This window comes from Bufo gargarizans, chromosome 2, assembly GCF_014858855.1.
Source record: "Bufo gargarizans isolate SCDJY-AF-19 chromosome 2, ASM1485885v1, whole genome shotgun sequence".
NCBI lineage: Eukaryota > Metazoa > Chordata > Amphibia > Anura > Bufonidae > Bufo > Bufo gargarizans.
Genome location: NC_058081.1, coordinates 549,268,496 through 549,285,016, shown reverse-complemented (window position 1 = coordinate 549,285,016; position 16,521 = coordinate 549,268,496). Strand labels below are relative to the sequence as shown.

The 16,521-nt window shown below is 43.8% G+C and overlaps 1 protein-coding gene across 3 annotated transcripts in view; it reads left to right on the top strand.

Annotated features, from left to right (window-relative positions):
- The first annotated feature begins 1,195 nt into the window (after window positions 1-1,195).
- The window catches only part of RASIP1 (Ras interacting protein 1), a 101,730-nt gene continuing 86,404 nt past the window's right edge, over window positions 1,196-16,521 (top strand). For all 3 annotated transcript variants that reach the window (XM_044278114.1, XM_044278113.1, XM_044278112.1), the window contains exons 1-2: window positions 1,196-1,565; window positions 14,785-14,936. In XM_044278114.1, the coding sequence (XP_044134049.1) occupies window positions 14,803-14,936 (134 nt within the window). In that variant the 5' untranslated portion in view covers window positions 1,196-1,565; window positions 14,785-14,802. The remainder of the gene's footprint in view (window positions 1,566-14,784; window positions 14,937-16,521) is intronic.

The following is a 16,521-nucleotide window of genomic DNA, read 5'->3' as shown; positions in this document are numbered from 1 at the left end:
TTCCCCATCCAAATTCAGGAATTCCTCTCATCCCCTAGAACTTCCACTAAAGGCATATCCTTTTTCTACAGCATCTGTATATCCCTGAATATAACAGTGAAACCTCCATTTGTACTCAGATGGGAAGGAGACTTGGGGGTGATACATCCTGTGGAGGATTGGTACTTACCTTTCCCCATTGTAAAGCAGGTATCCAAAGGTGCCACACATTGGGAGATAGCGTTACTACTTTGTTGGTACCTCACACCAGTACACATCAACAAACTCAACCACTCATACTCCGCCTGCTGCTGGAGAAATTGTGGCTTTACCGGTACTTACAAACATGTCTGGTGGGACTGCCCTCTTGTGTCCACCTTTTGGGAAGCCGTGTTCTTTCTCCTTCAGAAAGTTGTGGGACGGATCATCCCCATGCCCCCATCTCTGTCCTTATGTTTTGTGGGTCTGGCAGACTTTCCTTTGCAAATTAGAACAGTTTGTGGCCAGATCATTCTGGCAGCCAGGGCGATGATTGCCAAATCCCGGAAATCTAGTTCTCTTTGCCTTACGAATACACACTTGGGCCAAATTGATGCCTAAATGGGACCTATGTGCCAAATTCTCCAAATGATGATCACCATCTAACTTGCTAGTCACACTTCTGTTTGAGTAGCCATGCCACCAAAACCTAATTGCCTTCTCTCCTAATTGTAACTCACATGTTGAATGTTTTTGTTCTTTATTTTATTTATGCTTGCCTTAATGTATACTCTTACTAACATAACTTTAAGTCCCTCTGAGATCCCTGTGTGGACCTTGAAAGACGTGATATACAGTACGTGATTACTTACGTCTGTGGAATCAATATTGCTTTTCAATAAACAATTACATTTGGAAAAACATGTAGAATATTTTTGTGGGAAACCCCCTTTAAAGAAATTTACCTAAATGGATTTTCTTCCATAATTTGCAATGGTACTGAAATGGATGAGAATTGTAGCATTGTGTGGTTTTCTGAGACAGTTTTACATATGAGCCTAGGTATACCCATCTGCACGGTGTCCCTTTTACCTCATTCTTTCCTTGTCATCCTGCCTAGTTTTGTGAGATGCAAGTTATATTCATCTTATCTGACCCCAGGAAGAGAGGGAGGGCTTGGAATTGTTAAAACAAAGGAAACTGGACTTCAGACAGACAGCCTTTCCAGGGTTGGGACAGAAGGGAAGAGAAACTCCTGTTAAAACAACTACAGGAACCAAAGGGAATATAATTTAACTTTAGGACAGAAAATGAAATAGACTTTATGAAGACTTTTAGCTCCATGCTGAAATTCAGTTCAACCACTTTCCATTGACTTTAGTCTTTATCTAAGTTGGAGTCTTTTTTGGTTATTTTAAAAATGAACACTTGAATAGACATTTTATGGCACATTGGGTCTGGTAAATGGGAATTTTCCTGAATCTAAGCCATGCATTCTGAAGGCAAGAATAAGATGAATACTATTTGCTGAGGTTACATTCTGAATTGAGGAGGGAAGCGCTGCAGTAGAGCAGTCTGAAAAGAATACGTCCTACAATATATCTCAGGTAAATATATTTTGCATCACTGTAATCTTTCATCTTCATTATTTTATGGCACTATGCATGTGATGAAACGTCATTGTGGTTTCTGGTGTTGCCTGTGCTGTTGTGAAAAAGTTATTCTAGTGCTATTCCAATATTCACCTGCTTTTTCAGATTTGCTCTCATGCTTACTGTCAAATCTATAGTTTGTAATCTTTTTGTTTGAGGAACATGTATATAGGGATTCTATATTTTGAGCTAGTACAAGCCTATCCGGAGGGGTTCACTTAGATTATTAATCCCCCTCCTCCTTTTTTCTGTTTGAAGTAGGTATGGGAAACAATGCATGTAGTATCTTATAATAAAGCTTTTACTTTTGCAACCACTGGACAGAAACCGATTGGAGAACAGTACCTTGAGATTTACTGAACTGAGAGTATTAGTTTGTAAGCTTTTTCCTATATACTTTGTAGTTTCTCTTTCAATTTGCTACCACTTTATTTATGAACTGATCCTCAGTACAGCTACTATACATTTAGATAACACTTTTATTGTCTGTAGATGCTTATGTGTTACTCCAGTAAATCAGCTCTTAGCTACTTACAATCTAGTGTAAATTTAGATTACCCTGATGATTCAAGCACATACGCATGACTGGTGCATCCAGTTACTGATTGAATATGCCACAGTTTAATGGAATAAAATGTATGTCACATTATATGTATGTGTATTTGAATATGTACATTATATATTTCAAGAAATTTGCTTATATATATATATATACACTATATATACACGCTATATATATATATATTGTGGGGATTTGCTCTGGTAGTTGGGAAAAGCGGGTGCAGTACAGAGGCAAAGTACAGATTCGTAATTCAAATGTCCGTGGTTATTCACACATAAGGTAACACTCTTTGCAAGGATGGTGTTTGTTCACACCAAGTAGAAAGTTTGTGCATAACAAAAAAAAAGTCACCTTGTCGGTGGTTCTGCCTCCAGCAGTTAAAATGGAGGCTTTAGGTAGCCTGCTCTCCCAACACACACTCAGCTTTTCAGCCCAGCAGAGGGCTCAGTTCCCACACCAGCGATTGCCAGAGCTCCTCTGTCAGAGAGAGGTAATCCCTCACAGCTGACACTGCTGGCTGGGATTTTTATAGGCCAGTCAAGACCCGGCCTGGAACGTGAGGAGTAGTCACCCACCCATCACTTTGACTACTCGCAGTAAAAGCCGTCCTGGATCAGCTATATAGCCATACTAAAATAGTAAAGTGTCAATCAGCATTACCTTCCGCTGACACCTTGAAATACCGGCTCTTACTTCACTGAGGTCAGGAACCTTGGTGACACATACCTTTCGTCAACGACAAACCCTTGCGCCTTCCTACATACCTCCCCCCTTTGTTCAACCCTGATGGGGTGAACACTTGCCAGACAGTGTACCCAGAACAGGGCATACGTGTTTCCCTGTAATTGGCATGTCCTGTGTTCCACTAAGAATTTGAAGTTCTGTAATGACAAGAACCATCTGGTGACCCGAGCATTCCTCTCTCTGGCCTGGCTCATCCACTTGAGAGAGGAGTGGTCGGTCACCAGACGGAACTTTCTCCCAACAGATAATAGCAGAGAGATTTGAGTGGCCATTTGATGGCCAGGCACTCTCTCTCCTTGCGGCTCAGGAAAACAATGGGATGTTCCTCCCCATTGATTTCCTGAGAGAGTACAGCTCCGAGGCCTACTTCAGAGGCATCGGTCTGTACCACAAACTCCCTTTTGAAGTCGGGTGTCACCAAAACTGGTGACCCACACATGACTGACTTCAGAGCGGAAAAAGCCTCTTCCGCCTGGTTATTCCAGCGGACCATCACGGACTTCCGTCCTTTCAAGAGCCCTGTCAACAGAGCCGCTAAATGGGCAAAATGGTGAACAAACCTCATATAATAGCCCACCATTCCCAGGAACGACTTTACTTGTCCTAGTGGTGACAGGTCAGTGCCAATTCCGAATCGCCTCTATTTTATTCACTTGTGGTTTGATAACTCTACGTCCAATGAGGTACCCCAGGTACTTAGTCTCCTCTAACCCTATCACGCATTTCTTTGGGCTAGCAGTCAGTCCAGCCTTCCTAAGGGAGTCCACTACAGTCTGCACTTTGGGTAGAGGACTTTCTCAGTTGGTACTGTGGATGACGATATCCTCCAGGTAAGCTGATGTGTACTGATGATGTGGACGAAGTACAATGTCCATGAGTCATTGGAACGTGGCGGGGGCACCATGCAGACCAAAGGGTAACACTTAATACTGATACAGCCCCTCAGGGGTGACAAAGGCAGTTTTCTCTTTGGCAGCATTCGTTAAGAGCACCTGCCAGTAGCCCTTTGTGAGGTCCAAAACAGAAAAATATCGGGCTTGTCCTAACCTCTCAATAAGCTCATCTATCCAGGGCATGGGATACGCATCGAACTTGGAGATTTCGTTTAGTTTGCGAAAATCGTTACAGAACCGTAATGTCTCGTCTGGCTTGGGTATTAAGACTATCAGACTGGCCCATTCACTTTTGGACTCCTCAATGATGTCTAGTTGCAGCATTAGCTGCACTTCCTCCGCGATGGCTTGTTGCTGAGTCTTGGGTACCCGGTATGGTTTTAACCAGACTTTTGCCTGAGGCTTAGTGACAATGTCATGCTGGATTATGGAAGTGCGTCCAGGGAGGTCTGAGAACACATCTGTGTTCCGACTAATGAACTCCCTGGCTTCCTGATCCTGTTTACAGGAGAGGCTGTCAGCAATTTTTACTGTGGCAACTTCTTCTCTTGCATCAGACCAAGGAGCCTGAACCTTTTCTCCTACAAAACCTGGCTGCGGTCTGTCTTCAGTAGAGGACTCCCTATCTTTCCATAGGTTTAGTAAATTCACATGGTAAACCTGCTCTGGCTTTCACTGCCCCGGCTGGTGTACCGTGTAATTTACCTCTCCCACTTTCTCGAGTACCTCGTAGGGCCCCTGCCACCTAGCTAGGAACTAACTGTGTATGGTTGGTACCAGAACCAATTCTTGATCACCCAGGTTAAAGTTCTGGACCCAAGCCTGCCAATTATAGACCCTACTGGGCTCGCTGCGCTGCCTCAATATGCTCACTGACCAGAAGCAACACTGTCTCCATCTGTCCGTTCATCTGGGTGACGTACTCAATAACACTTTTGTGCAGTGTGGGTTATTGTTCCCATGCTTCTTTGGCTATGTCCAACAGCCTACGAGGGTGTTTGCCATATAGCAGTTCGAAGGGCGAGAACCCATTAGAGGCCTGGGGCACCTCTCGCACTGCGAACATGAGATAGGGCAGAAGAAGGACCCAGTCCCTCCCATCCTTATACACCACTCTTTTTAACATGTTTTTTAATGTTTTATTAAATCTCTCTACCAGGCTATCCATTTGCGGATGATACACGTCCGTAGTTGTTTTATGTGCAGCAACTTACAGAGTTCCCTCACGACCTTGGACATAAAAGGGGTCCCTTTGTCAGTCAGAACCTCTTTAGGTAGTCCCACTCGGGAAAACATCTCCATTAACTCCTTAGCTATGATTTTGGCTGATGTATGTCGCAGTGGCACTGCCTCCGGGTACCGAGAGGCGTAGTCGAGGATGAACAAGAGGTGTTGGTGCCCTCTTTCAGACTTCGGTACTGGGCCTACAAGATCCATAGCGATTCACTTGAACGGGACCTTGATAATTGGGAGAGGCACCAGGGGGCTCTAAAAATGTGGCTGGGGGCTATTTATCTGGCAGGTTGGGCAAGACTTAAAAAACTCTTCTACCTCTCTGAACACACTGGGCCAGTAAAACAGCTGTAGTATCCGGTCCTGCATTTTCTGCCACCTCAAGTGACCCCCAAGCTCCAATACGAGCTTGCGATATGCCTTTTTTGGCCAGTATACTCGTCAGGCCATACTAGTGTAGCTCTTACCAGCTCTTACCAGGGACACCAGACTGCCTGAGTCCAACAAAGCCACTGACAGAGTGTCAACACTTCTACCTGGCACAGGTGGTTATTGTCTATAGTCTCTGGGATACCTGATGCACACAGCTTTCTGGCGTACAACAAGTTGCGGTATCCATAGTTAGTCTCCATGGGTTTGCCCTGATGGGGACAGTCAGCCCTTACGTGGCCAGGCTTCTGACACCACCAGCATACTATCGGATCCGGGTCTACGGGGGGTACACCTTGGGCGGGCTTTGTTGGCACAAGTCTCTGGGTCTGGGATGGAGATTGCTGGGGTTTGGCTGCCCCCCCCCCCAAACAAACCCCCTTTCAAATTCCTGGTAGCTTCATAGCGTTCCACCAGATCCACCATCTCAAGGGCATTACCAGGAGACACCTGGTCGATCCAGTGCTGGAGGGGGTATGGCAAAGCCCTCCAGAACACAGCCAACTGACGGTCCAACATAGCAGTGGGATTCAGCACGTCAGGTTGCAGCCATTTTTGCAAGAAGTTAAGTAAGAAATAGGGTATAATACTGGGGCCTCGTGGGCTCAGCCGGGTTAAACTCCCACTGATGCACCCGCTGGGCCCGGTCTAATACATTCACCCCCAGTCTCGCCAGGATCTCACCCTTTACTGTCGGTTAATCAGCCGCTTGATCATCTGGTAAGTCCAAATACACCTGCTGGGGTTCAGACACCAGGAACAGAGCGATGACCTCAGCCCATTGCTACCGGGGTAGCTTCTCTCTCACGGCCCCCTTTTTGAAGATCACCAAATAGGTCTTGACGTTGTCTGCAGGGGTCATCTTGGGGATCGCCGCATGGAGCACTTTCCGGGCATCGTGGATGCTCTGGGATGCTCCTGCTTCTTGTAAAGCCATCACATGTTGTAACAGCAGCTGGTTTGTTTCCTGCTGTTGCTTATTGGCCTCTAGTGTTGAGCGCAAATATTTGAATATCATATTTTTTTTGCGAATATCAGCACTTCGCTAATTCGCGAATATTTCGAATATAGTGCTATAAATTTGATTTTTCTAATATTTTTTATTTTTTTTATTTTTTTATTGTTATATTTTTTTCTTTCCCACTTCCCTAAAGTTGTTCTTACCTTTCCTTAGGATTCCTGGCTTCCTGGCTGCTCCAGTCAGAGCCCGTTGCCGCTTCTGCCGACTTCCGTGCTTATGGAGCATCCCCATCACCATGGGAACGTCTCCATATACTAGAATGTACTGTCGGATTTGAGAATTACGTTGAAATCGCAATTCGATTAATTCAAGTTATAATAATCGAATTGCGATTTCAACTTGGACCTGGTTTACTATTCGTCATATTCCACAAAACGAAGATAACGAAGTATTCTGCATCTTCGTTTTAGCTACCTATTCATCAACTTCACTAATTCTAGCAATCATATAGGAAAGTTTACTATAGAGACAACTAAGTTTAATTCTTTATGCGATTATATTACTTTGCTTTATTTTTTAATAAATAGAATAATTATAATAATTATCAGGTATTTTAATTATTCTATTTATTTTTAAAAAAAAGCAAAGTAATGTTTAGGGCTATTGTCCTGCTGGAAAGTGAACCTCCACCCCAGTCTCGTCTTTTTCATCCTCTACCAGGTTTTCCACCAGCATTGCCCTGTAACAGCTTCCCTGTCCCTGCTGAAGAAAAGCATCCCCACAGCATGATGTTGCCACCACCATGTGTACAGGGTGCTGTGCTGTGTTATTTTGTTGTGTCTCCTAAATGGCTTGTGAAAAACTTTAAATGGGACTTCTAATGGCGTTCTTTCTTTTTGCCACTCTTCCATAATTGCCACATTTGTGGAGTACACAACTAATAGTTCTCATGTGGACAGATTCTCAAACCTGAGCTGAAGATCTCTGCAGTTCCTCCAGAGTGAACATGGGTCTCTTGGCTACTTCTCTAATTAGTTCTCTCCTTTCCTGGGCTGTCTGTTTAAGTGAACGGCCATGTCTTAGTACGTTTGTACTCCTTCCATTTGGTCCATTTTGGTTCAGTAGATCATGAATAAAACGTACTTTTATAATATGTAAATCACCTGTCTACCAGCAAGTAGGGCAGCTACTTGCTGGTAGCAGCCGCATCCTCCTATCATATAGATGCCCCCTCCACATGTTGATTGACAGGGCCAGCGAATGCGATCATCCTCTGGCTGGCCCTGTCTGCTATCAAGATCTCGCGCCTGCGCCGTAACGGTATTCAGTCGGCGCAGGCGCACTGAAAGGAGGATGCTCGCTCGGCCTCTCCATCCTCAGTGCGCCTGTGCTGATGACGTCACATCTACACCCGGCGCAGGCGCACTGAGGATGGAGCGGCCGAGCGAGCATCCTCCTTTCAGTGCGCCTGCGCCGACTGAATACCGTTACGGCGCAGGCGCGAGATCTTGATAGCAGACAGGGCCAGCCATAGGACGATCGCATTCGCTGGCCCTGTCAATCAACATGCGGAGGGGGCGTCTATATGATAGGAGGATGCGGCTGCCACCAGCAAGTAGCTGCCCTACTTGCTGGTAGACAGGTGATTTACATATTATAAAAGTACGTTTTATTCATGATCTACTGAACCAAAATGACTAATAACATTATGTATTCATATATCGCTGTATAGGGATTATAAGAAGCCACAAAAAAAAAGAGTTTAGTGGGGTGACAGAAGCCCTTTAACTGTGACTTTCACTGTGACCGCCCCTTTAACTGTGACTTTCACAGTGACCTCCCCTTTAAATGTGACTTTCACTGTGACCGCCCCTTTAACCACTTCAACCCCGCTAGCTGAAACCCCCTTAATGACCAGGCCACTTTTTACACTTCTGCACTACACTACTTTCACCGTTTATTGCTCAGTCATGCAACTTACCACCCAAATGAATTTTACCTCCTTTTCTTCTCACTAATGGAGCTTCCATTTGGTGGTATTTCATTGCTGCTGACATTTTTACTTTTTTTGTTATTAATCTAAATTTAACTATTTTTTTTTGCAAAAAAATGACATTTTTCACTTTCAGCTGTAAAATTTTGCAAAAAAAACGACATCCATATATAAATTTTTCGCTAAATTTATTGTTCTACATGTCTTTGATAAAAAAAAATGTTTGGGCAAAAAAAAAAATGGTTTGGGTAAAAGTTATAGCGTTTACAAACTATGGTACAAAAATGTGAATTTCCGCTTTTTGAAGCAGCTCTGACTTTCTGAGCACCTGTCATGATTCCTGAGGTTCTACAATGCCCAGACAGTAGAAAACCCCCGGAATACCTTGGGGTGTCTTCTTTCCAAAATGGGGTCACTTGTGGCGTAGTTATACTGCCCTGGCAATTTAGGGGCCCATATGTGTGAGAAGTAGTTTGCAATCAAAATCTGTAAAAAATGACCGGTGAAATCCGAAAGGTGCACTTTGGAATGTGGGTCCCTTTGCCCACCTAGGCTGCAAAAAAGTGTCACACATCTGGTATCGCCGTACTCAGGAGAAGTTGGGCAATGTGTTTTGGGGTGTCATTTTACATATACCCATGCTGGGTGAGAGAAATATCTTGGCAAAAGACAACTTTTCCCATTTTTTTATACAAAGTTGGCATTTGACCAAGATATTTATCTCACCCAGCATGGGTATATGTAAAATGACACCCCAAAACACATTGCCCAACTTCTCCTGAGTACGGCGATACCACATGTGTGACACTTTTTTGCAGCCAAGGTGGACAAAGGGGCACGTATTCCAAAGTGCACCTTTCGGATTCGCAGGCCATTTTTTACACATTTTGATTGCAAAGTACTTCTCACACATTTGGGCCCCTAAATTGCCAGGGCAGTATAACTACGCCACAAGTGACCCCATTTTGGAAAGAAGACACCCCAAGGTATTCCGTGAGGGGCATGCGGAGTTCCTAGAATTTTTTATTTTTTGTCACAAGTTAGTGGAATATGAGACTTTGTAAGAAAAAAATAATAAAAAATAAAATCATAATTTTCCGCTAACTTGTGACAGAAAATAAAAAATTCTAGGAACTCGCCATGCCCCTCACGGAATACCTTAGGGTGTCTTCTTTCCCAAATGGGGTCACTTGTGGGGTAGTTATACTGCCCTGGCATTCTAGGGGCCCTTATGTGTGGTAAGTAGTTTGAAATCAAAATGTGTAAAAAATGGCCTGCGAAATCCGAAAGGTGCACTTTGGAATATGTGCCCCTTTGCCCACCTAGGCGGCAAAAAAGTGTCACACATCTGGTATCGCCGTACTCAGGAGAAGCTGGGGAATGTGTTTTGGGGTGTCATTTTACATATACCCATGCTGGGTGAGAGAAATATCTTGGCAAAAGACAACTTTTCCCATTTTTTTTTATACAAAGTTGGCATTTGACCAAGATATTTATCTCACCCAGCATGGGTATATGTAAAATGACACCCCAAAACACGCCCTAAAGCGTGAGATGAAGTCTGGAATATAAATGTCTAAAAAATGTTACGCATTTGGATTCCGTGAGGGGTATGGTGAGTTCATGTGAGATTTTATTTTTTGACACAAGTTAGTGGAATATGAGACTTAGTAAGAAAAAATAAAAATAAAACATTTCCGCTAACTTGGGCTAAAAAAAATGTCTGAATGGAGCCTTACAGGGGGTGATCAATGACAGGGGGGTGATCAGGGAGTCTATATGGGGTGATCACCACCCTGTCATTGATCACCCCCCTGTAAGGCTCCATTCAGATGTCCGTATGATTTTTACGGCTCCACGGATACATGGATCGAATCCGCAAAACGCATACGGACGTCTGAATGGAGCCTTACAGGGGGGTGATCAATGACAGGGGGTGATCAGGGAATCTATATGGGTGATCACCCGCCTGTCATTGATCACCCCCTGTAAGGCTCCATTCAGACGTCCGTATGTGTTTTGCGGATCCGATCCATGTATCCGTGGATCCGTAAAAATCATACGGACATCTGAATGGAGCCTTACAGGGGGGTGATCAATGACAGGGGGGTGATCAATGACAGGGGGTGATCAGGGAATCTATATGGGTGATCACCTGCCTGTCATTGATCACCCCCCTGTAAGGCTCCATTCAGACGTCCGTATGTGTTTTGCGGATCCGATCCATGTATCCGTGGATCCGTAAAAATCATACGGACGTCTGAACGGAGCCTGACAGGGGGGTGATCAATGACAGGGGGGTGATCAATGACAGGGGGGTGATCAGGGAGTCTATATGGGGTGATCATGGGTGATCAGGGGTTCATAAGGGGTTAATAAGTGACAGGGGGGGGGTGTAGTGTAGTGTTTTGTGGTACTTTACACAGCTACCTGTGTCCTCTGGTGGTCGATCCAAACAAAAGGGACCACCAGAGGACCATGTAGCAGGTATATTAGACGCTGTTATCAAAACAGCGTCTAATATACCTGTTAGGGGTTAAAAAAATCACATCTCCAGCCTGCCAGCGAGCGATCGCCGCTGGCAGGCTGGAGATCTACTCGCTTACCTTCAGTTCCTGTGAACGCACGCGCCTATGTGCGCGCGTTCACAGGAAATCTCGGCTCTCGCGAGATGACGCGTATATGCGTCACTCTGCGCAGGGCTGCCGCCTCCAGACCGCACATCTGCGTTAGGCGGTCCGGAGGCAGTTAACTGTGACTTTCACTGTGACCGCCCCTTTAACTGTGACCTTCACTGTGACCCCCCCTTTAACTGTGACTTTCACTGTAACCGCCCCTTTAACTGTGACTTTCACTGTGACCGCCCCTTTAACTGTGACTTTCACTGTGACCGCCCATTTAACTGTGACTTTCACTGTGACCGCCACTTTTACTGTGACTACCCCTTCAACTGTGACTTTCACTGTGACCGCCCCTTTAACGGTGACTTTCACAGTGACCGCCCCTTTAAATGTGACTTTCACTGTGACCGCTCCTTTAACTGTGACTTACACTGTGACCGCCCCTTTAACTGTGACTTTCACTGTGACCGCCCCTTTTACTGTGACCGCCTCTTTAACTGTGACTTTCACTGTGACTGCCCCTTTAACTGTGACTTTCACTGTGACCGCCCCTTTAACTGTAACTTTCACTGTGACCGCTCCTTTAACTGTGACCGCTCCTTTAACTGTGACCGCCCCTTTAACTGTGACCTTCACTGTGACCGCCCCTTTTACTGTGACTTTCACAGTGACCGCCCCTTTAACTGTGACTTTCACTGTGACCGCCCCTTTAACTGTGACTTTCACTGTGACCGCCCCTTTAAGCAGTAATGAAATATGGCTGGGTTGTTATGGAAACCTGGAGTAAAACTGTGTTTATGGCAGTAGGGCTTTGAAGAGAAAGAATTGCAGGCTTGTATTTGAGGGGGGGCTAATTTTTTGGGAATGTCTCAGTAATGGTACGTCCTAGAGAGCTCAAACCCGGTCTAAAACCTTCCCGGACACCTGATGTACCTGTGTGCCAAATTTGGTAAAGATCGGTCCAGTCATTTGGTCGCGCATGAAGAACGTCTAGACAGACGGACAGAAATTCATTTTTATATATATATGAGATATACAGTGTGATGCAAAAGTTTGGGCCACCTTGTTAATCGTCATGATTTTCCTGTATAAATTGTTAGTTGTTATGATAAAAAATGTCAGTTAAATATATCATATAGGAGACACACACAGTGATATTTGAGAAGTGAAATGAAGTTTATTGGATTTACAGAAAGTGTGCTATAATTGTTTAAACAAAATTAGGCAGGTGCATAAATTTGGGCACTGTTGTCGATTTATTGATTCCAAAACCTTTAGAACTAATTATTGGAACTCAAATTGGCTTGGCAAGCTCAGTGACCCCTCACCTACATACACAGGTGAATCCAATTATGAGAAAGAGTATTTAAGGGGGTCAATTGTAAGTTTCCCTCCTCTTTTAATTTTCTCTGAAGAGTAGCAACATGGGGGTCTCAAAACAACTCTCAAATGACCTGAAGATAAAGATTGTTCACTATCATGGTTTAGGGGAAGGATACAGAAAGCTGTCTCAGAGATTTCAGCTGTCTGTTTCCACAGTTTGGAACATATTGAGGAAATGGAAGACCACAGGCTCAGTTCAAGTTAAGGCTCGAAGTGGCAGACCAAGCAAAATCTCAGATAGACAGAAGCGACGAATGATGAGAACAGTCAGAGTCAACCCACAGACCAGCACCAAAGACCTACAACATCCTCTTGCGGCAGATGGAGTCACTGTGCATCGTTCATCCATTCGGCGCACTTTACACAAGGAGATGCTTTATGCGAGAGTGATGCAGAGGAAGCCTTTTCTCTGCCCACCGCACAAAAATTGCCGCTTGAGGTGAGCTAAAGCATATTTGGACAAGCCAGCTTCATTTTGGAATAAGGTGCTGTGGACTGATGAAACTAAAATTGAGTTATTTGGCCATAACAAGGAGCGTTATGCATAGAGGAAAAAGAACACAGCATTCCAAGAAAAACACCTGCTACCTACAGTAAAATATGGTGGTGGTTCCATCATGCTGTGGGGCTGTGTGGCCAGTGCAGGGACTGGGGATCTTGGCAAAGTTGAGGGACGCATGGATTCCACTCAGTATCAGCAGAGTCTGGAGACCAATGTTCAGGAATCAGTGACAAAGCTTAAGCTGCGCCGGGGCTGGATCTTTCAACAAGACAACGACCCTAAACACTGCTCAAAATCCACTAAGGCATTTATGCAGAGGAACAAGTACAACGTTCTGGAATGGCCATCTCAGTCCCCAGACCTGAATATAATTGAAAATCTGTGGTGCGAGTTAAAGAGAGCTGTCCATGCTTGGAAGCCACCAAACCTGAATGAACTAAAGATGTTTTGTAAAGAGGAATGGTCCAAAATACCTTCAACCAGAAACCAGACTCTCATTGGAACCTACAGGAAGCGTTTAGCGGCTGTAATTTCTGAAAAAGGAGGATCTACTAAATATTGATTTAATTTCTTTTTTGTGGTGCCCAAATTTATGCACCTGCCTAATTTTGTTTAAACAATTATAGCACACTTTCTGTAAATCCAATAAACTTCATTTCACTTCTCAAATATCACTGTGTGTGTCTCCTATATGATATATTTACCTGACATTTTTTATCGTAACAACCAACAATTTACAGGAAAATCATGACGATTAACAAGGTTGCCCAAACTTTTGCATCCCACTGTATATGTCCAAGGAGACTGCACAATGTTATATACCAATTTTCTGGCAAATTGGAGCAATGTAATATCTCTAACGCTGGGTTCACACCTGAGCGTTTTACAGCGCGTTCCTACGCGCTGTAAAACGCACAACAGGCAAGAACCAATGATTCCCTATGGGAATGGTTCTCACCTGGGCGTTTTACAGCGCATACGATCGCGCTGTAAAACGCCCGACGCTCAAACAAGTACAGGAGCTTTTTTTGGCGCGTTTGACGAGCGTCTTTGGACAACACTGCTGTCAATCACCCAAACGCGCGTCAAACGCGCGTTAACTATTAAAAAAAACGCGCATAAAAACGCGCGACAAAAACGCGCATAGAAACGCGCGTTTGAGAAACGCCTAGGTGTGAAACCAGGGTAATAAAATGGCCCATATTTACTAATGTATAGTATATGTGCCAAAAACCTGTCTAAAAAAGTGGTGCAATCTGGTGCATAGAGTGTTTATGCACTTTTTCCCAACATGCTTAATAAGCGATTGGGGCTTAGTTGAAAGTTGACAGAACTTCTCTAGGTGGAGCCTGAGATCCGCCATTTTGTGGCAACATTTCAGAGCCAAGTAAGCCAATCATGGTATAGTCATAGAAAGTGTCTATTCCTGTACCAGATTTATCATCCAGCCTGAGCCACCATGATAAATCTAGTATGGGTCTACAACTTGTTTAGGCTTACACCATCTTTAGTAAATCTGGGCCAATGCCTTTCAGAAATGTTGGTGTTTCCTGAGTTTTGATCCTAAACTATACAATTAATAGGGGTTTATGTTATTAAGGTGCAATCTGAATTATAGCAATTCCTTTTTTTTATTTCTCAATGTAAGATGCATGTTCACCTGATAAGTCTGAATGTTGCACAAAATTGACTGCCTTTTTTCTTTCCTTGAACCTTTTCTAGTATGTTTCCCCCTATTGAAAAAAAATCTGAAAATTAAGAATAAAAAAAAAGTTTTGTTGCAATGTAAGATCACAATTAGATCAGAGCATTCCTTCAGATCCATAGGAAACTTGATTTTTTTTTCTTTGCAGTTTTGAAAGGGTTATACAATGTTTCACGAAGAGAAGAAGGAAGGAAGTCCTAGATTCGGGAAACTTCATTTTCCTGTGGGCCTCTGGATTAATTCTCCAAAGAAACACTTTGCCAAGCTAGGTAGACGGTGGCCTAGTGTTGGCTCCATCAAGTAAGAATCCAAATTTCCTTTTTTATACTTTTATAATTTTTTTTTATTATATCTGTACAAAGCAGAGACTTCTTAAAAGTTACAAGGTCTCAACAATGAGTAATTGTTTTTTTCACTTTAAATATACAGTATAACAAAATACACACTATGGAAGAGAGATTCTTGAATGCAGTCTAACAGAGAAGCTGCCCTTATTGCCCTTGGCAACCAATCATAGTGCTGCTTTCATTTTCAAAAACACTATAAGAAATGAAAGCTGTGCTGTGATTGGTTGCTATGGGCAACAAAACATTTTCTTGCAGCCATCACAACTCTTCTCCTATATACTGTATATATATTTTTAAATGAAAATAAGGTAGAATTACCTGTGTATATTCACTAATAATATCCCCAGCTGCTTACGGTCTGTTTCATCATATGGAGTTAATAATATATCTTTATATATTTTATATACTTTCAACCTTTACAGTGTTAAACTTTACGGGGTCATTGAGTTTTCAGAAAATGCATGATATAGAGACTTGAGATGACCGAAGTATTAAAAAATTTGATTTGGCTGCTTCACTGAATTTTAGAAAAAAAAATAGCTTCATGATTAATCACTTTGCCATGAAGCGCTTTTCGTAGTAAGTAGTGGTTGCAATGACAATGTGCCCGTTAGACGCTGCGTTCATAGCTGATCATGGCATCTGATAGTTATAACAGAGTAATAATAAAAAATAAATAAATAAATCATACCTCATCCAGTTGCTCGCGACGGGCCAGCCGTAGCCATAATGATTGAAGATCTGGCGTGAAATCTTGCGCGGCCCATGATGACGTCATCATGTCGATTGGTGTGGTGATGTCATACATCACAGCTAGGGATGAGCGAACTCGAACTGTATAGTTCGGGTTCGTACCGAATTTTGGGGTGTCCGTGACACGGACCCGAACCCGGACATTTTCGTAAAAGTCCGGGTTCGGGTTCGGTGTTCGTCGCTTTCTTCGCGCTTTTGTGACGCTTTCTTGGCGCTTTTTGAAAGGCTGCAAAGCAGCCAATCAACAAGCGTCATACTACTTGCCCCAAGAGGCCATCACAGCCATGCCTACTATTGGCATGGCTGTGATTGGCCAGAGCACCATGTGACCCAGCCTCTATTTAAGCTGGAGTCACATAGCGCCGCCCGTCACTCTGCTCTGATTAGCGTAGGGAGAGGTTGCGGCTGCGACAGTAGGGCGAGATTAGGCAGATTAACTCCTCCAAAGGACTTGATTAACTGATCGATCTGCAGCTGTGGATCATTGAGCTGCTGATCCTCAATTGCTCACTGTTTTTAGGCTGCACAGACCGTTTGTCAGTCTCATTTTTCTGGGGTGATCGGCGGCCATTTTGTGTCTTGTGGTGCGCCAGCACAAGCTGCGACCAAGTGCATTTAACCCTCAATGGTGTGGTTGTTTTTTGGCTAAAGCCTACATCAGGGTGAAGCTGTCACACCAAGTGCATTTAACCAGCAATAGTCTGTTCATTTTTTGGCCATATACAAAATCAGGGGCAAGCTGCGCCTGTCACCAAGTGCATTTAACCCTCAATGGTGTGGTTGTT